Raw genomic sequence first — 21,987 nt, forward strand, 5'->3', positions numbered from 1 at the left:
CTGGTTTACAATTTCACTCGGATGTGATGTGCACTCGAGGGATTTCTGTTTGTCTGCTTGCCAAGGAATTAGTAGTTGAAGTGGGGTGTGCTGTTTTATTGTTGCTATGTATATGATTATATATCATATGTAGTGGTTGTCATCATTTTCTTTTTTTCTACTTACTCACGTTTGATCTGAAGGATTTGAATTGCACTATTGATGGTGAGCTGTTTTCACGTTTGTTCCTTGATGTTCATGGTGAATAGGGATCTCAAAAGAGTGGTAGGAAATTCGGAAGGGATGTCGGGAGAAGTAGTACAGAATGCTTTGTCATCGTCAATATGTGGTTTTGCTCCGGAGCTTGCTGCATATGCAAGCAATCCCCCGCATGGCACAGTTAAGAGAAAGAGAAACCTTCCAGGCACTCCAGGCAATCTTCTTCCCTCTAACCCCTTAAAATTTTCCTTTTTTTAGCACTTTTTTTTCTCTATTTTTCCTTGCTTGCTTTACTCTCCCTCTACACAAAAATTCAAAGGCGCCTTTCATTTCCCCAACCTCTAACTACCATCAGAACAGGCTCCATATTGACTCTGAAGTTAAACATGCTTGGGGTCATAGTAATAATGTTTTAAATATTTTATAATAAACATAATAATCTAATAATTAGTTGGTAACTTGTGATATGAATCGATCTCAAGTTGAAGGAATAATGAAATATTCAGAGATGAAATCATCCACTTGAGGGTACGAGACCAGAGAGAAATGATTGATTGAAAGAGAATAAAGATAAGAGTCCCATTCTACCTGCCAATGGCGATGAGCTATCACATGCTAGAGTGCTAATGTTGCACCCTTTAGTTTTTTACCAGCATCCCCAGAAGACATCTTGGTCCTTAAGTAGTAGGAATCTTATATCGAACTTTGTACTTAAGTTTAAACTTATTGTTTTTGGTACAGACCCGGAAGCGGAGGTGATCGCTTTGTCTCCGAAGGCGCTAATGACTACTAATCGATTCATTTGCGAGATCTGTGGCAAGGGCTTCCAAAGAGATCAGAACCTGCAGCTCCACAGACGCGGGCATAACCTTCCATGGAAGCTTCGACAGAGAAGCAGCAAAGAGCCAAGAAAGAGAGTGTATGTGTGCCCGGAGAAGACCTGCGTTCACCATGACCCAACCAGGGCACTCGGTGACCTCACAGGGATCAAGAAGCACTACTGCAGAAAGCATGGAGATAAGAAGTGGAAGTGTGAAAAGTGCTCAAAGAGATACGCTGTTCAGTCTGATTGGAAGGCACATTCTAAGACTTGTGGAACCAAAGAGTACATATGTGATTGTGGTACTCAATTCTCAAGGTCGATACTCACTATTATCCTTCATGCATGGTTCATGTTTTTGGATACAATAAAGCTATACGTACGCGTAGCTTCAGTCACGCATGTATATTTTCCAGGCTTCACATGAGCTAGAAGCTACCTTCATTTTGAAGCAACTAGACCATGGTTGGCAAACTCACCCAGTTGACTTGGTAACTTATTGCGTCTGAATCATGCATTAAATGGGTTAATGAGTCATGAAAAGTTGTTTCGGACCTAAACTCTGTTAGAAACAACAAGACACTGCGGCTCAGTTCAGTAGCCCGACTCATGTTGCGATTACATATTTTATTAAAAATATTCATAAAATAGAGAAAACAAGGGTTTTGTGAGGGAACATATATATACACACACACACAATTGTGAAAGCAATACATGCATATATGGCATTTTTGTATATTCTTAGAATCAAATATAAAGAACTTGACTCGCTGAGTCATGCGCTGCATGCGCGTCACATGGTTTTTGCTCGAGTTACAGGTAGTGGTGCACATGAATAAAGCTTGTACCAAGCTTGGGCTGTTCGTGCTTGGCTCATTCACCCGACAGCATGTTCAAGCTCGGTTTGACTCAACCACAATCCGAGTTTGAACATCTTTGTTCGAACTTGGCTCGGGCCAAACTTGAACTAGGCTTGGCTCGGCTTGAACTGAGCTTTATTTTTTTTTTCTTTTTCAAAAGTCTCCTTGTGAAGGGGGAGGGAGTCGAACTCTCCACCTCTATTATATGAAGCAAACTTCAGACCTGTTATTTGGCATTTTATTCAATATAAATAATACATATCCCCTACCTCTCTTGTATGAGTCAAGCTTAATCCAGTTAATCAATCTTAATTGAGCTCAAATGCCTGTTTGACCTTAGCTCAATTAAGTACATCAAGCCTGAGCCCTTCATCAAGCTCGGTTCGTTTACTTAGTTGGACGAGTTCGAGCTGAGCTCGAGCCCCAAGCTAGCTTGTTCTGCCCTAGTTACTTGGATGGCCAATTACGGTATATATAGTCTATTCTTAGAAGCTAGAAAGTTTGAATCATACTCATGCTTAACATGTTCGAAGTATAATGCTGGCTTTCTTTTCTTAACTTAAATATAAAAAACAGCATCTGCATGCCGCTATTGTGGAATTGAAAGTGTTATGCTCTTTATCATTTCTTTCCCTAACCATAGATGTTTTATCTGCAGAAAAGACAGCTTTACAACGCACAGAGCATTCTGTGATGCATTGGCCCAGGAGACATCGAGAGTTGCACCAGACCCTTTCCTAGTGCAAGCTTCACTTCCCTCCACTCTTGCCCCCTTCATGCGAGGAAATGATAGTCAGTGGATCAATGCCATGGACACCGGACTTTCTATCTCTGATTTGCATCAAATAACTTCCTCCAACCAGCTCGATGGGTACGCCAATATTTTCGGTAATTGCTTAACCACCAAAGGGATGGAATTTGGAAGTGGGTCATCTCTTTCAGGTTTAGGTCTTACAAGCACATCATCTTCAAGTGCAATCAACAGATCATTCAGCACCTACATGGGCATCACAACTTCCATGCATTGCAATAGCAGCAGCAACAACAACAAAAGCAGCAGCAACATCATGAACCCATACCAACAGACTCAACATGCTCACATGTCTGCAACAGCATTGCTGCAGAAGGCAACCGAGATGGGTGCGATGTCGCTAACTGATGCTTTTAATCACAGAAAATTTGCACTGAATCAAGATGCACCACTTCTAGGAGGCCAACCAGCGGGGTTGCAAGAAGAGTACAATAGTCTTCACAAGAACATGGCTTTCAGTATGAGTGGTATGCCTCGTAATGTTAGGAGTGACATGCTAACCCACAAGTTTGAGGCTGGAGGAGAAACGAGGGATTTTCTTGGTGTTGGTGACAGTGGAAGCCTTTTTCTAATGCCAAAGCCCAATATCTTTATCAACTAATGTCTGCAAAAAGTAGAGATGCTCGAAATGATATATGTACATGTTGGTTGTGCAACATGCAAAGTACGTGGAAGAGTACCAAGAGCAACATTTCTGAAACTATATAGATTGAGATCTAACAGAACATTTCAGTAAGGCCTTTGTTAACAGGAAGCTAAAGATATGTTAGAAAGAATAGAAGTTTGAAGTCATAGCTATGAAGTTCATGAGAACAGGTCAAAGACCAGAGTATCAGATATATCATCCTTGCACTACCATAGATAAGAAAAACTTTAATACTAGTCTTGTTCTGCTTTTACAGAGAGAAGCAACCTTAATAGTCTTGTTCTTTCTTATTCTTTTTTTTGGGGTTGTATGTCCCATGAGATGTGCATCACATTTTCAAGAGAGATAACGGCTAGGTTCAATAGGATATATTCCACTTCTCTGCTGCTGTGGATCAATTTGCATGAGGACCATCATCTTCAAAATTTTTTTTGCATGAGGGCCATTTACTTGGTATAAGCGAAAATCAACATAAAGGAAAAAAGGACTTGAAGAAAATAGCATTTAACTGAATACTCAGCAGCATTCTCGTTGACAAGGTACTAAAATCCATAGCTTAAAGTGTTGGGCCAACCGGTACAACCCATGTTTTTGCTGCCATTGCGTCCTACATTTTGTGTGGAACTCATTCCCTATGTCATCCCCATCTTTATACCCCTCTTAAATCTTATGATCCAAGTTGTTTTGATCAAATCTGACCTTATGGATGGAATCAACACGGTTTAACAAGAATTCCTTGGATCATATTTTTTTAACAAAAATGTATGATTTTTTATTCACAAAATTTTGTGTTTTGCCAACCATTGATTTTTGAATAGCCCAAAAGTCCTGCAGAGAGGTCATATTTGGGCGATTTAAGGTCTTAACCCATAATGAGCACCTAAGAATCTATAGCATATTTGACAATAGGAAAATTGGTGTTTATATTCTATTAATTTGTTTTATGATTTTAGTTAATAGGTTGATCTCGAAAGAGAATATTGGGGTTTGCAGGTAGCTTTCGGAATAGATTGAAAGAAATAATTGAGAAGTGCTTATTGTAGGGCATAAGATTATTTTGATGTATTTAGTACGCAACTTCTCTTGATTCGAGCGACAATTTACATGTTATGACGAAGCTTTTTGGAATTTGATTAATAGAAAACTACATTCATAAGAATGACATGTCCTTTGTCCTTCTAGCCGTATCCATTTAAAGTGAGAATCGCATCACATATGAAGGGATATCCATCCTATATCCAATCCTAGAAGTCTAACCAACCGCTATGATTAGCTCATATTCTCACATGGATGTGGACTAAGCCTAGCCATCCAGATGCATCAGTTGGACGGCTAGGACCAAGATAGATCTGGATCTTTTTTGGTCCGTTGACATAGCTTCCTGCACATCTCACCCCTATGTCCTCTCTAGCTTTTCCTTGTTTTCCATGTAAATTCTGGCACATACTCGGCCAAAGATACACAAGCTCTTGAAGATTACCTTTAGGGCACGTTTGGAAGTGGAAAAAATATAAGAAAAATGATATAGGTCGTCAACCTTATCAAATGAAAGAAAAATTCTTTTTGAGAAAGTTTTTTTAAAAAGGATTTTTTTTATAGGAAAGATTCCTTCACCGGGGTGTGTGTGTGTGTGGAGTGGAGGAATCTTTTCAATGAAATTTTTTCTGGGCAGGGCACGAAGCCCTCTCTCACCGAAGCAGGTTATATGTCCCCCCCCCCCGAACAGGGGAGTTAGCTACATCTCATGTTCGGGGTCCCAAAGAGCACCACGTATGTAAGCATGTGCATCTCGTATCCCCATGTTTGTCAGCATTAATTAGCGTTGAAGTTTGATGCGATTGCAAAGACTTAAGTACCCTCTTCTCCATTGGTGCAAAAAAAAATGACGATTCTTGAAAAGGAGTGGTTGTAAAGACTTAAGTGCCCCGAAGATGATTATTTAAGACCCAGTCTCTGCACTGAAGGATTATCCGAGAAAGAAATCTCCCCTGGAGGAGGCCATGAACATCAACCCTCTCACTCTCTCTCTCCCTTCTATTTCTGCTTTTGTGCACATCTAGCAGAAGATCCTACATTGCTCCATCAAGCACCGACTGACCTGCACATTGACTGTTGTGGAGTCTGATTCAGAGTTTTTACCCTTACAGGAGGAGGGTTTGGGGGCTCATCTCAGCGTGGGTGGCATCATTCAACTAAATGAGTTGTAGATCCTGATTCAGAGTTTTTACCCTTACAGAAGAGGGGTCTGAGAGCTCCTCTCAGCGTGGATAGCATCATTCAACTTGAAGAGTTGTGGAGTCTGATTCAGAGTTTTTACCCTTATAGAAAGGGGGGTCTGAGGGCTCCTCCCAGCGTGGGTAGCATCATTCAACTTGATGAGTTATGGAGCTTGATTTAGAGTTTTTGCCCTTATAGGAGGAGGGTTTGGGGGATCCTCCCAACGTAGATAGCATCGCTCAACTTGATTAGTTGTGGAGCCTGATTTAGAGTTTTTGCCCTTATAGGAGGAGGGTTTGGGGGCTCCTCCCAACGTAGATAGCATCGCTCAACTTGATTCGTTGTGGAGCCTGATTCAGAGTTTTTTCCCTTACAAGAGAAGGGTTTGGTGGCTCCTCCCAGCGTGGGTAGCATCGTTCAACTTGATTCGTTGTGGAGCTTGATTCAGAGTTTTTGAGGGGGGTCCGAGGGCTCCCCCACGGCACGGGTCCCGGGTGTCGTGGTCAAAAAATGCACAGGGTGTTGTGGTGAGAAAGACACATGTTTGTTCCAAGCAAGGTTGGAAGAAATCAATGGAAAATCCAACAAAGAGCATGCCAGAATCAAGATGTGGATGTCAAGTGAGAATGGTGTTGTGCAACTCAAATAACACAAAATAATAAGGGTATGGTTTTTAGTTAAAATGGGGAATGAAATGACAATAAAAATTGCTTAAAATTTACAAGAATAAACTAGACTCAATAACAAAGACACCACTTTTTATGGATTTGAAATATGACCTCCGGTTAGGGAGATATGGCTCTGACAAGTTTGTCCTAATTCGGGTAGCGATTTACAACGATTTGCTTACTGAATAACACTACAAATCGCTATAGTGATTTGTGAAAGACACTACAAATCGCTATAGTGAGATTCAAAAATACTATAAATCGCTATAGCGATTTGTGGAAGACACTACAAATTGCTATAGTGAGATTCAAAAACACTATAAATCGATATAGCGATTTGCGGAAGACAATACAAATCGCTATAGTGAGATTCAAAAACACTATAAATCGATATAGCGATTTGCGGAAGACACTACAAATCGCTATAGTGAGATTCAAAAGCACTATAAATCACTATAGCGATTTGCGGGAGACACTACAAATCGCTATAGTGAGATCCAAAAACACTATAAATCACTATAGCGATTTGCGAAAGACACTATAAATCGTTGTTGAAAAGCCGAATAACACTATAAATCGTTGTGAGGCTAGTTGGAGACCCAAAAATACTACAAATCATTGTAAGAAAGCCCGATAATACTACAAATTGCTGTTGGAAGGCCCCAAAAAAATTTGGCTCCACAACTCATCAAGTTGAATGATGTTACCCACGCTGGGAGGAGCCCCCGAACCCCCTCCTGTAAGGGCAAAAACTATGAATCAAGCTCCACAACTCATCAAGTTGAACGATGCTACAGTCAATGTGCAGGTCAGTCGGTGTTTGATGGAGCAATGTAAGATCGTCTGTTGGATGTACACAGAAGTAGAGAGAGAAGGGAGAGAGAGTGAGGTGGTTGGGCCTTCTCCAGGGAGAACTCTTTGCCTCCCTTGATTTCTTCTCTAGAGAGAGAGAAAGGGTTTTACAGTGTTTTACGGAGAAAGAAGAAGACTTTGAAGAGTCAACATCATCCTCGACTTTCTGGATGGAGGACATGTTTGTCCTTTTTTTGAACAGTTTGTTTTTTCTTTTTTGAATGAAGGGCATTTTTGTTATTTTCTCAAACCATCACTTTATGAGAAGAATGGCAAGAAAGGGTACTGAAGTCTTTGCAACCACACCAGACTCCATTGCTTAGTGATGTCAACATACACAAGAATACAAGCCCCATGTGCTTGTATACGTGGTGCTCATTCAAAGCCCCGAACATAGACGTGGGATTCAGTGAATCATCGGGGGGGGGGGGGGGGGAACATACACCACCCTCTCCTCTCTCACCCCTTTTTCGCTTAGCTGCAACTAGGGAGAGATGACTCGTCAGCGTCCTACTCATCGCAGCGTCTTCTTTTGACAAAGTCCTCCTCCCTTGCCAGTTCTCCTCTCTGTTGTCGTCACTCCCTCTTTTTCTCTCTCTCTCTCTATATTGTTTTTCTCCAGTGACATTTATCTGTGCTAATAATGAATAAAAAGCATGTCTTTTTTTTCTGAGTGTTTGGTTTTATCTGAGAACATCTCATGCTGCTTCAAAACTCCTTTTGTTTCATATGATGTGTAATGCTGAAGAAAAGTGAATCTCTTTTTTCATGTTGATTAAATCTCTTAACCTGCTATGCTAAAAAAACTCTTTTCTCCAAGGAATATTCATATTGAGGGTTAAATTTGCTTAAATATGCTGATTTATATGTGGGTGGTATCATATATTTGATGGAGGCTTAATCTTAAAATTCTTTTTTGTAAATCCCCCTCTGATGTATTCGTTGGAGAGGAAAACCTCGAAGAAAAAAAAAGAGAAGAGATGGTTCCCCCAAATGGGGGAACCGCCTTCCATAAACCAAAAAGGGGTGAGGATAAACCTCACCCCCATAATCTACGGGAGGGGGTGAGGTTTATCCTCATCCCCCTCACCCTGCGTGAGGGCTATAAAAACCCTCACTCAGGCCCTTTTCCTCCATCCTTTATCAAGAGCGAGAGAGAGAACGACAGAGGGAGAGCAACGATAAATAAAAAAAAGAAGTTGAGAGCTTACCGAAATTCGGCCTACGACAACGAGGTAACCTTCTTCTCTATCTCCATCTTCTTCATCTTCGTTTTTTCCTTTCTATTCCGAGCGAAGGGAGCCGACAACCATGGCTGCCAGAGAAGCTGCAGAAAAAAAAAAAAGAAGATTACAAGAGAGAGAGAGAGAGAGAGAGAGAGAGAGAGAGAGAGAGAGGGTCGGCCGACGCCGGTGGCCGGACCCTCTGCCACAAAGAAGGTCAGAGAGGGCTGGCTCTGGCGGCCGACCCCTCTTTGTTTGAGAAGAAGAGAAAGACAAAAGGGGCGTTAGTTAGAGTTTAAAGAAGGGGACTGGCTTGGTGCGGGTGTGACCCAAACCGAACCGGGTCACTTTGGGAGTAACCCAGACCGAAAGTGCTGGTCTGGGTCGCACCTAGACCAAGTCGGCATAAAAAAAAAGGGGGCTAGTTCAGTCTGGGTGTGAACCGGGTCGCACCTAAACCGAACCACATGGTTCTTCATAAAAAAAAAGAGTATTGGTCAAACCGGTTCAAAACAAACTGGTTCTGGCCGAACCGGTTTTGGTTGAGTCGGTTCAAACCGAACAAGTTTGGATCAAACCGGGTTAGACCAAACCAGTTCGGTCTGATAGGGTCTCAGATCCATTTTGATTTGATCTGGACTAGACCTAATCTGGATTTAGTCAATCTGGACAGATCCAAACAAAACTGAATCTAGAGAAATATGAGTATGTATCCAGACTGACTGTTTTAAATCCAAAACAGAACTGGATCTGGTTCGGATCAGTTCTGGATCTGAACCAAAACAAGATATGATTAGATCAGTTCTGGATCCAGATAAGAACTGAGTCTAGATCCAATCAGACGGTTCTGGATCCAGATCAGTAAGGTGTCTAGATCTAGTTAGACAATGTTGGATCCAAATAAAAAATGGACCTGGAACTGGTTGTGAGTTATTTTTGAAGTATGAAAATAATTTTGAAATAACCGAAATGCCCATGTGGGTATTCAAAATCTATTTTGGTAAATTGGACATAACTTCACACTATGAACTCAGAACTGAGTGAGGTTTGGTGCGTTGGACTCGTATCACCGAGGGGAATCTGTCTGTCTACTAGTTTTATTCAAAACAGGGATACAAAAATTGAAGACTCATGAGTCAATTGAAGAGGAGTATTTTGGTAATTTTATTATAATATAAAAGGTTTTGTGCATTAATACGAATACAAATGTGTAATGACCAAATCATACTATTAGAGCATCTTGAGACTCGATTACGATTAGAGCACAATATTTACACTCGAGGTAAGGGATATTATAAGTAATTTTAGTTGTGAATAAACTTCTTTACGTTGCATGTTATTTGTTGTGAATTAACATGATTAGCATGATAAGTTTTAAGTGTAAAAATAATATGCATAAATTGACCATGCATGATACTATGAGATGATTGCACACCCATGTTAATTGTGGAATACATGTTAATTATTGTATGCCATGCATGTTAGAAAGATTATTTTGTGATAACATATCTATGTAATAAACTGCTAATGACATGCATTGCGATGCGATTGTGTTTAGACTTGAGTCCAATTTTTATTCTATTCATATTGTATGAATGAATATATTGAGATTAACATGCATAACCTCTTAAATCTTGAAAGTGGTGACTTGTGATACGGGCTACCTGGTACGCGGCAACAGTGCAACCACCATGGAGAGTGAGCCATCGGTGATTTAACGATGTGGAGACTCTACATCGTTGCGTGCTTATTATGAGTTTTAATGTCATCTTGAGATTAAAATATGAGATCTGTCATGATCATTTCACGATATTACTCATGAGAGAATGAGTGAAATATGAGTTTGAGAATATGGGTCTGTGTGTTGAACTTAACCTATGACTTAGAGTTACACTCACACAGTGGTTGGAGACTCTAAACGATCATAGATGGTTAAGAACCATCATGGTTAGGATGCTACATGAACTATACTACGATTGAGAATGAGCCTAACCTCCCGACTAGCTATCGACGGGGTCATTTTTTTGTGGAATAATAGATCGGTCACTTGCGAACAGTGTTTCAGGCACTGAAAGAGAATGACCACTGTGTCAAACAAGAGAAGTGTCTCTTCGGGCAGAAAGAGATCAACTTTCTTGGCCACGTTGTGGGCCGTGGTGTGCTACGCATGGATGGGCAGAAGATAAGGGCTATACAGGAATGGGTTCCGCCAAGCAAAGTGCCAGAGTTACGGTCATTCCTTGGTTTGACAAACTACTATCGACGTTTCATTGAAGGCTATTCCCTCATTGTTTCACCCCTCATAGATTTGTTAAAGAAGAATCAGGTATGGCTCTAGACAAGAGCGTGCCAAGATGCCTTCGATGGCTTGAAGAAAGCCTTACTGAGGGAGCCAGTGCTGTGATTGCTTAATCACTCAAAATCCTTTGAGGTCCACACAGACACCTCAAACTTTTCTATTGACGAAGTTATTATGCAAGAGGCTCATCCGATTGCATATGAGAGTCAGAAGCTGAAAGATGCAGAGAGGCGTCATACGATGCATGAACGTGAGATGACCGCCATCATGTATTGCCTTAGGACCTGGCGACACTACCTTTTGGGTGCCGAGTTCGTCGTCAAGACGGACAATGTGGCCACGAGCTATTTTCAGATAAAGAAGAAGTTGACGCCCAAATAAGCTCGGTGGCAGATGTTTTTGGTTGAGTTTGACTTTGCCTTGGAGTACAAGGTTGGAAAGACTAATGTTGTTGTGGATGCTCTGAGTCGCAGGACTGAACTGGCAGCTGCGCGCGTGGAGCCTTTTGAAGTGCATTTGGAGGGCACATTTTTGAGTTGCATACGCGAAGGGATGCAACAGGATCCGACAACACAACACCTTGTTTCTCTGGCGCAGGCAGAGAAGACTTGACGATTTTGGCTACAGGATGGCTTCCTCATGACAAAAGATAGATGCCTCTTAGTGCCGTGGTGAGGAAGCCTCCGTCGAGAACTGCTTAAGGAGTGCCATGACATACTATGGGCCGACCATCCTAGTCTGGAGCGAACCTTAGCACTCCTTGAGTGCAATTACTATTGACCGCAAATGAGAGACGATGTTGAGGTGTATGTGCGGACATGCTTCATCTGCCAGCAAGATAAGGAGACAAACCAAAAGGTTGCCGGTCTCTTTAAGCCTCTACCAATTTCAGAACGTCCTTAGGATAGCATCTCCATGGACTTCATTGTTAGTCTGCCAAAGGAAGAGGGCCTCAGTTCTATTTTGGTTGTGGTGGATCGTTTCTAAAAGTATGTCACCTTCATCTCAGCTTCTAAGGAGTTCTCTGCAAAGTTGTTCATAAAGCATGTGGTGAAGCACTAGGGCATAACAAAGAGCATTATGAGTGATCGCAATTCTCGCTTCACAGGCAAGTTCTGGCGTGAAGTATTTTGGCTACTTGGCTCTGATTTGTTGTTTTCAACAAGATTCCATCTGCAGACAGATGGGCAGATAGAGTGCATCAACATGATACTTGAGTAGTACCTTAGGCACTTTGTTAGTGCCAATCAAAAAAATCAGGTGAAGCTCCTCGACGTGACACAGTTTTGTTACAATCTGCAGAAGAACGAATCTTCAGACCACAACCCGTTTGAGATAGCTACGAGACAACATCCACTGAACCCACACACTCTTGTTGCACAAGGAAAGGGAAGGCCATTCTTTGCCTATCAGTTTGTTCGCGACTGACACAAATAGAATGAGTTGGTAAAGTCATTCTTACACAAGACAGTAAAAAGAATAAAGAAGTGGGCGAATAAGAATCGTCGGCCCGCTGGGTTCCAAGATGGGGACCAAGTGTTGGTGAAGTTATATCCAGAGCGCACATGCATCTTCCGTGGGCGGCACCACGAACTACTTAGAAAGTATGAAGGACCCTTCACCATCACAAAGAAGGTGGGCAAGCTGGTGTATAAGATGGAGTTGCCTCCAAACTTCAAGGTGCACCCGGTGTTTCATGTGTTCAACCTCTAGCAGTTCCATCCAGATGATGGAGATCCAAGAGGGCCCCGACAACACAATGGGCCGAGAAATACATCAGTAAGATCCTTCGTCACAAGGTCAACTACTTGGGCGAAGCAAAGAAATATCTAGTGCAGTGGGAGGAAACAACGGAACCAACATGGGTGCCTGTATTCCGAATGAACAACCATTACCCGGCTGAAGTCAGGGCTTACCATGAAACAGACGACGCCGAGGATGGTGCATGATTTGAAGGGGGGAGCGTGTTCCCTTGCGAGTTAAATTGTAAAGTTGCGCTTAGAGTCTGTTTTGCTTTTGTTGAGTCTGATGTAAGTTGCCTGGTTCAAGTGAATCAATACTCTGAAGGGGCAACCTGTATACTTGAACTGTAATAGCCCTCAGGCAAAATTATGAATGAATTAAATACGTTGAGCTTTCTTTTGTTCACCCTCGTTGTGATTGTTTTTTGTGATTGCAATTCTTCTCCCTCTATTCTTTCTTGCTATCTTGCACTATGATTACAAGCTTCCGTGATTGGCAAGCGAGCTGACAAATAGGCTTGTGGCGGTAAGGAAGGACTGTCCCGTCGCACTGGCCCATTGGAAGAAATAGGCTCATGACAGTAATCCTCATTTGTCAAATGGCCTGATCTGTTTCCATTGGGGTTGGAACTTGCAACATCTCAACACAAGATAACGTGCACTCACTGCTCCTACCAAACAAGCAGAGGCCCCATTGGTGTACGTCAGAAAGTTTAATGTAAGACAACAAAGGTTTGTGCCTTGAATAACAATTTGGGAGGAATGACATCTACTTATCCCCATCCCACTATCCTAATGTCTTACCCTTATGAGATTCATTCTTGCTGGTTGTTTTTATCAAATCTGACCCAGTAAATGTGATCTAGATGCTTCATTTAGAAAAGATCAGTGTTCTAATCACTCAAAATCTTATGTGTGCAGGATTTTATGGCAATTTTAAAATCAATTGCTGTAAAAACACAAAAAAATATGATTTAAAAATTCATACTTTTTATTGAAAATAATCCAAAGGTCAATCGATTATGTTGGCTTCATCTATAGTTTAAGATTTTAAGAAAACAAATTGCAACAAAGATATCTCACAAGGGGTAGGTATGACATTAGGTGTATATGAAGTAGGGACGAGTGGATCCTGTTCCAAAACAGGTTGATTTAACCATGTTCATGAACACAACGTCCACAAGAGGGACTTTAGCTTGGATGAATTTAAAAATTCAGATGTCACCTTGGGAACCGTATACACACCATACAAAGAAATGACACCATGTTTAATGTGGTTCGGTTAAGATTAACTTAAGTCCATGATGAAACTCTCTCACTCTCTAAATCACGTTGAGCGGAGGAGGAGCATTCATTATATAATTGTTTACATGATTGATGCCCTCTTGACTATGGACTCTGCAAATCTTTATTACCTTAGAGTCTTTACACTCTTGGTAATCTTGATTAGAGAAAATCCTACACTCATTAGAAAATCTATCATAGCCTAACACTTTTTTTATGGGAATTTTGATATCAAGGAAATTGAGATTTTGAGGACTCTATTTGGCAAGCTACTAACTGTCAACTAGATAAAGACAGTAACAAATTTGATTTTGTAAATACAGATAAAGGAACCACAAAATGTCAAGATTTTGCGAATAATGACAAGCTGAAAACAAATACACAAAGTTTGAAATCTCTTTCTATCATCTGCGACCTTGCATAAATCGGCATGTAATCCTAACCCTGGCAGTTAGTAAAAATATTAGATATGGCTTGTATAGGCTTGTGGATGTAGGTCTTCTTCATAGACCGAACCACATAAAGTTTTTGTGTGATCTAAGAGAGAGAGGGGAGTGAAGATTGCATGTGTGTGATCTATTCAACTTTTTCAGACTCTCCTTGATAGACATGTGGATCGGTCCACGTATGGAGTAGTGTGGACCAGGATCTGAATATAAATATGTTAACCTTATACGCCCCCTCAAGCTGACCTCCATGAGGTTGAGCTTATCCCTTAAATAAATGAATGTAGGCCTTGAAAGTGGCTTAGTTAAAATATCTACAGCTTGATCTTGAGATCGATAGAATAAATTGATCATGAATTTCATTACTGGCAACCTTTTCTTGCACAAAGTGATAATCAATTTTGATGTGTTTGGCTCAAGCTCGAAAAACGGGATTTGCAGCAACATATACGGCTTTCAGGTTATCACACCATAATAAGCGATCTTCACAGGATGGGACGTCCAGCTCTGACAATAGTTGCTTCAGCCAAATTAGTTCTGATGATGCACTAGCAATTGCTTTATATTCTGCTTCTATGTTGGACCTACCAACAATACGTTGTTTAGTTGAGCTCCCAGATAGTAAGTTGGTTTCCAAAAGGTCAAGTATTTGCTCATAAATTTATGATTGTCAAGGCAGCCTAATCAGCAATAGCAAAAACAAATAATAAAAAAGAGAAAGACTTTTTAATTTATAGACCCAGGTTAATTGTGTCCTTCAAATAACACAGAATCTGTTTGATATGAGCTTAATGATCTTGACTAGGTTCATGCATAAATTGAGAGGCTTTATTATCTGAATGTGTTATATCTGCTCTAATAAATGTGACATACTATAATGCTCCAACGATACTTCTGTATTGTGTGGCATCTTCTTGAAGTTGACCTTCATATTTTGACAGAACTACATTTGGTACAACTATGTTTACTACTGGGTTATAATATGTCATACCTTTTTTGACCAAGAGATCAAAAATATATTTTCTCTGGCACAACATGGTTCTTGCATACTCATAAAGAACTTCTATCCCAAGAAATAATGCAGAGGGTTTGTCTTTAATGGAGAACTCATGCCCAAAATCTTGAATAATATTTTTTATATTTGTAGTTGAGTTTCCTATAATGATAATATTGTCAACATAGATTAAAACAAACATATGTTCTTCATAATTATGTAAGACAAATAATGATGAATCTGCCTTCGATTCAGTGAATCTCAATTTTTTCAAATAAGTACGCAAATGTTCAAACCACATCATGAGCGCTTGCTTCAACCCATTAAGTGTGTGATTGAGTTTGCACACATAGTTAGGATGACTCTAGTCTTCAAACCCATGTGTCTAACTCATATACACTTCTTCATTCAAAAGGCCAAGGAGGAAAGCATTATTTACTTTCAACTGATTAATTGGCCAACACAAACTGGCTGCAATTGATAGGACCATCCTTACTTATGCAGGTTTGACTAGAAAACTAAAGGTCTCAAAGTAGTCAATCACCCCCTGCTGACTGTAGCCCTTGGCTACAAGACATGCTTTGTATCTGACTATGGATGTATCAACAAGTCTTTTAATTTTGTAGATCCATTTACATCCAACCAAATTAGTAGTTTTATCGAGAGGAACCAAGGACCAAGTTTAGTTTTTATAAAAAGCATGAATTTCTTCTTCCATTGCTTGACATCAATAAGAGCTTACCTGCACAAATAAGGTTCATGTTCTTCCTCATTGAACTCACTCAAAAAGGATATAGGATATTTAGATCTAAAAAACAACTTTGGTTTTAGGGTTCCATCTTGAGATCTGGTAACCATATGATGTGTTATGACAGGGTTTTGATGGGACAAGTCAAGGACAAGGTTTATACCTGGGACCCAGAGTTAGATGGAAGAGCATGCCCATATTGATCATTGATTTGGCAGGATGGTAGAGTCATTGGGTTTCTAAATCATGCCATGGCAGATCTTGAGGTAAGTGTGGGAAACCTATTTCAAGAGAAGGATCGTCGGGATGAACAACCTCTTGTTGTGTAACCACACTGGGTAACAAAACTGAATTAGGCAAAAGTATGGGAGTATTCTCACAGTTCTTTTCTGGAGTTTTACTGGTTGTAGGATCCTTAGGTAAATGGGTCTGTTGACTGGCAGACACTTCTTGGGAAGTAAGAAGTTCTCATTTTTCAGCATAAAAAAGTGTCCATAAAAAACAACATGCCTTGAGACAAACATTTTCTTGGTTACAAGGTCATAACACAGATAACCCTAATAATTATAACCATAACCTAAAAAACACAGGGTTTGGACTTTGGGTCAAGTTTAGACTTGGTATAAGGAACCGGATCCAAAAAAATGTAGATGCTCATAACCAGAGATATGCTTTAGAAGGAGTTTATATGAGGACTTGTGACTATGGTTTGGCTTAGGGACACAATTAATCAAATAGGCAGTAGTTCTGAATGCATCAACCCAATTTTTTTTATCCAAAGATGCATAAAACAAAAAAGTCAAATTTGTTTCAACTATATGTTGGTGTTTCCTTTCTACCACATCATTATGTTTTAGGGTGTGAGGACAAGGCACTGTCTTTTGATACCACTATCATTCAAAAAATTGATAAACTTTTCAGTGACAAACTTTCCACCCGCATCATTGTGAAAATCTTGATTTGACCAACAATTTGCTTTTCAACAATATTTTGTAAATTTATGAAACATGAGAAGGCACCTGACTTTTTTAACAAAGGGAACAACCATGAAAATGTTGAAAAATCATCAACTAGCAATAGATAAAGCTTGTACCCTTCACAAGATGGCACAAAAGCAGGGCCCTGTAGGTATGCATGAATGAGCTCCAAGGAAGCTTGTGCCGAAAATTCAACCTTACCAAAAGGTAACTTATGAAATTTGCTTATGTCACACGATGAGCATAATGCATATTTATTATCAGAAAATAAAATAGAGTTATGTTTCTCAAGTTTTAACAATAACTTAAAACCAAGATGACCCAAACGACAATGCCAAACTTCATCAAAAAATCTAAATTTATTATCGTCAACCAATGTGAGAAATATCGCGAGAAATTGCCTAAAAGTTTAAAACGGCAATTTCTTGTGAGATTTATGAAAAAACATAAATACCGCAATTTAAACACGATATTTACATTTTAAATGGCTATTTATCGCAAAAAAATCCTATATTTTTATTTTTAAATAATTATTATTATTTTCTTTTAAAAAATAATTTTTATATTTTTTAATTAAAATTTTATTACCGAGATTTTGCCCCAAAAATGCAAGATTTATAGAATTTTTTCAATTTCTCACGAGTTTTTGAAAAACAAAAATTACCGATAAAAACTTTTGTCACTATGTTGTCAACTTTAGCAAAACTAACTATAGGAGACTCGTGCTCCTTTTCATGTTGTCCAACCGACCAATACCTCCTTTACTCAGTTTTTTTAGGAGAGTAGTCATGCTCTGTTGATCTTTTACACAAAATCCATTAACATCAAATTGAAACAAGTAGTGATTATCTCTTGTAAACTTTGCTACTGACAAGCGATTTTTTTTAATAGAGGGAACATGAAGAACTCTATTTAGTAAGAAAGTTTTATTCCCAACCGATAGAAAAAGATTACCTGAACTAAAAATTGGAATGTGCGATCTACTTCCTACTATAACACCTTCTGGTCCTTGATATTCACTTTTGTTAGTAACACCTTGATCATCAACAGTAACATGGTGGGTGGCTCTTGTGTCAGGGTACCACGATGAGTCTTGCATGCTATTAAAAGTTGTGGCAACAATCGCCTTAGGAATATCATAATATGTTCGGATTGTATGATTACGATGTTCACAAAACTGACAAATGCTTAGCTCTCTCTTTCCGAGGAGGTCACTAGTTTTGATTCTCGTTATCTTTGGTCTAAAACCTAGTAAACCATCCACCCCCTCTAGATCATCCCCTACCTCTTTCAAAGAGGCCACTTCTTCCACGTCCTCTTTGGAAAAAGAAGGTTGTGGCAGATGAATCTTCTTGAAGTGGTTGTTTGTTTATCATCTACAATCTCTTTTCTTGATTTAACCGTTCATAAAGTTCTACAAACATAGATAAGGAGCCTCTAGCAGTGATAGAAGTGACAAAACTTTCATAATCCCTTGAGAGAGACCATTTAAAGTGTAGTGAACTAAATTTTCATCAAATATGGATTCAATATAGCACACAAGAAATCAGCCAGAAACTTAATGTGATTCAAGTACTTTGATATATTTTTTCTTATTTTTGAACATCTTGTATGTCCTTTTTTTAACTACAGGATTCAAACACTCAACTGGGAGGAGTATGCTCTTTCCAATGTGGCACAAGCCTCTCGTGCTGAGGATATTCTAATGATAGTCCCCAACACAGGTTTGGTAAAAGTAGCCCGAATCCAACTAAGAGCAAGTTGATCTCCTCTTTTCCATACCATATATTCTGGATTCAGCTTAATCTGTGTCCTATAGTGATACACTGATCAAGAGGGTGGCATGATTATCAAGAAGGGGCTTGATCCATCAACATATTTGATGAGATTTTTAAAAAATATACTAGGCTCTATTTGAGACCTTCACTACAGATAATTGTGTTGATCAAGTTTGATCAGTACCAATGACGAAAAGGCATTCAACTGAATAGAGGGATTAGGGGTGGTGAGAGATGACGTACTTGATGAACTTGGAGCTGAACCAGATGCCATACCAGGGAACCTTGCACTTGGAGAAACTAAAGGGAAATGGAACCGACCGTCTCTGACACCAAGAAAATTCTAACATCAACATGGGAACTGTGCACCATACAAAGAAATGACACCCCTTTTAACATGGTTAGGTTAAGATTAACATATGTCCATGATGAAACTTTGTCACTCTCTAAATCATGTTGAGAGGAGGATCATTCATTATATAATTGTTTACATAATTGATGCCCTCTTGACTATGGACTCCTCAACTTTCACCTTAGAGTCTTTACATTCTTGGTAATCTTGATTAGATAAAATCCTACACTCATTAGAAAATCTATCACAACCTAACTCTCCTTGATGGACGTGTGGACCGTTTCAGGTCTAGAGCAGTGTGGGCACGGATCTGAATCTGAATATGTTATCTTTACACTGACAAGTCATCAAATACATTCTTTTGAAAAAAGAGAATGACCTTATAGACAGTGTTCAGAAGTGAGAAAAAAATATCATATATATGAAAAGAGAAATTCACTTATGAAATTTTACATATAAAAATTTGTAGCATTTGTGTAACATCTGAAAATTGGATTGGAGAGAGAGAGAGAACAGCTTGTTGTATAAAAAATTTCAAGATTTCCAGCGAGAGGACTTGTTCATGTGAAAAACTTGGATTAAAAAAAATCATGTGAACGTTTTTCTCTTATCTAGAATATTTTAAAATTTTGTACTTTTTTTTTTATCTTCCATCAAAAAATTTCCGATCATTTCCCTACTTCCAAACGAGCCCCCTATGTTCGCCAATCGTAGCCCTAATTATTTATACTTTTTCGTCGCTTATAAACCGAAAGCATACGATCGAGTATAGTGTATGACTCTCTGCCCTGATGATTACAAAAAATCACATTGGTCATCATATATTGGACTGGCCAATAACAACAACGTGCTTGACATCCTCTTCCCATTTTTTATTTCTTTTTAAATTATATTTTTATTAAAACTGATTGGCCTTCCTCAGCAACTAGTCGTTGCGATGGATTAAAGAAACAAAAACGTAGCATGGCGCATCCGGCGATCCATACGCAAAGAATCACACAAACGTTTCCCACAATAATGATACAACCTACAGTATTCCTATGACTATGACACGCTACGAGCCAAACCAAACGGGCAGCCCATAGTTCAGACTTGGGCTGTTGGCTCGTCTCTTCCTTCAAAACGATCTCTCTCTCTCTCTCTCTCTCTAGCAAGTCAAGAGGCTCCCACGGGATCAACAAGAGAATACAGACGCCACCAACATACGGTGAAGAGAAAGTAAAAGGGGGAGTTGGGGTTGATGGAAGGTGAAAAGAATGGCATATACCAAAAAGAAAAAGAGCCCCCAACTTGTGTTTCAAACATCACAATCTAACAAATTGGCCAAACTTATGCCCCCATCGAAGCTTGATTCCATAAGGGGAAAAGACTAAAAATATATCAGATAAGAGAGAGAGAGGGGGTGGTGGTAGCTCAGCATGACATGTCCAACACAAGTTGGCACAAGGGGAAGGGGGGGGTGGATGTGGTTCCCCTTCACACGACATGACTTGACATAATATCACTGTGACACCCACCAGTGTACTATACTAGATACACGTAATCTGTCACATACAGACGATCCTTTCTTGCACTGATTTCCATCCCCGGCCCCACTCGACGGCCGATTAGGTGCAATCTCACTCCACACTTTAGTGTATCGCTGCACCTCACCTGCCCTTCATCTGTGTTGGGCTCCACAGCTGATAGACTGTACCCCAAAGCTGGAGGGCAGTCAGGCACAACTGCAAACTCAAAGTGTGCAATGTGATTGCACCTGATCCTCCCTCTCCCTCAGAACTGTGGGAGCATTTCAAATCAAAACAGGCTGGGTCCGACCCCCACGTGAATCCCACGCTCATCAAGGTCACCTAGTCCCCCTCCCACTCCCTTTATCCTCTTCCCACACCGCCACTACTCTCTCTCTCTCTCTCTCTCTCTCTCTCTCTCTTTCTCTCTCTCTATAATAGTTCATTCATCCATTCTAAGGAAATTGCATAATGGATGCCTATCAGAAGAAGACTCGTGGCGAATCCTTACTGGGTTGCTTCGCAAAAGAGCAGCCACCAAGGCCATACAAGAAGAGGCTCACTGAAGATCAAGTCAAGTTCTTGGAGATGAGCTTCAGCTTGGAGAAAAAGCTGGAGCCACAAAGGAAGGTCCAGCTTGCCTACGATCTGGGCTTGCACCCCAGGCAGGTGGCAATATGGTATCAGAACAAGCGGGCGAGGTGGAAGACGCAACGGCTCGAACTCGATTACAACGCGCTCAAGCTCCAGATGGAGTCCGTTGTCTCGGAGAAGAGGAGGTTGGAGAAGGAGGTAGCAAGGCTCGGTAATGAACTTGAGAATGCCAGAGAGATTCTCAAGAACAACTGTGGAATACAGATCCAAAGCGTTGATGATGAATGTGGATCTCTTCAAGGAAAGACTAGTGAAGAAAGTAATGGAAAGTATGAAGAAGAAGGTGCTGGTGGTGGTATGAAGATGGAGAACGGTGCGGTTACGATGGAAGACTTGTATGCTTGCTTAGTGGGGTTTGAGAGCCAGCAACATGGGAAATTGCAGTTCTATGATCTCTTCTAGGCAGTTGATGGCTGTGGGAATAACGTATCCTTGGTGTAATTGATGTGTGAATGTAGCTGTATGTCACGCTACGTGTGAAGAAAAAGACGGGGAGAGAGAACTGAAGGCGTGACTTAACAGATAATATATATGGTAGCCTATTCGTATGGTCATTTTTCTGGTATATATTCTGCTGTTGGTCTTGTTTAAATAGGTGGGAATCTTTAGAGAAGCAACCCAGAGAATGGAACAACCACTCTGAGTTGTCAATGAAATAAAAAGATTGTAAATACGAATTCTCTTTTTGCTGAAGTGAGGTCTCTCTCTCTCTCTCTCTCTCTCTCTCTCTCTCTCTCTCTCTCTCTCTCTCTCTGCGGGCGCGCGCACACACACAAAAGCAGCTCTGAAAATAATAGTTGCAGGTATTTTTTTAATTGATCAAAACCAATAATTGTATTTATTAATATTGGTTATTTACTAAAAAATATGGTTTGAATTGAAATGATTTAATGAAAAAACTTGAATATTT

At 40.1% G+C, this 21,987-nt stretch overlaps 2 protein-coding genes across 2 annotated transcripts; both read left to right on the forward strand.

Annotated features, from left to right (window-relative positions):
* The first annotated feature begins 282 nt into the window (after positions 1-282).
* LOC149836803 (uncharacterized) lies at positions 283-3,290 on the forward strand. The gene is made up of 3 exons (XM_090007915.1): positions 283-412; positions 940-1,303; positions 2,537-3,290. Exons 1-3 carry the CDS (start codon positions 283-285, stop codon positions 3,288-3,290), a joined length of 1,248 nt encoding a protein of 415 aa, XP_089864041.1.
* Positions 3,291-20,819: 17,529 nt separating this feature from the next.
* LOC149836804 (homeobox-leucine zipper protein HOX6-like) lies at positions 20,820-21,766 on the forward strand. The gene has a single exon (XM_090007128.1). It carries the CDS (start codon positions 20,895-20,897, stop codon positions 21,477-21,479), a length of 585 nt encoding a protein of 194 aa, XP_089863254.1. The 5' UTR covers positions 20,820-20,894; the 3' UTR covers positions 21,480-21,766.
* The last annotated feature ends 221 nt before the right edge of the window (positions 21,767-21,987 follow it).

This window comes from Nuphar pumila, chromosome 5, assembly GCF_984573655.1.
Source record: "Nuphar pumila chromosome 5, dmNupPumi1.hap1.1, whole genome shotgun sequence".
Classification (NCBI taxonomy): domain Eukaryota; kingdom Viridiplantae; phylum Streptophyta; class Magnoliopsida; order Nymphaeales; family Nymphaeaceae; genus Nuphar; species Nuphar pumila.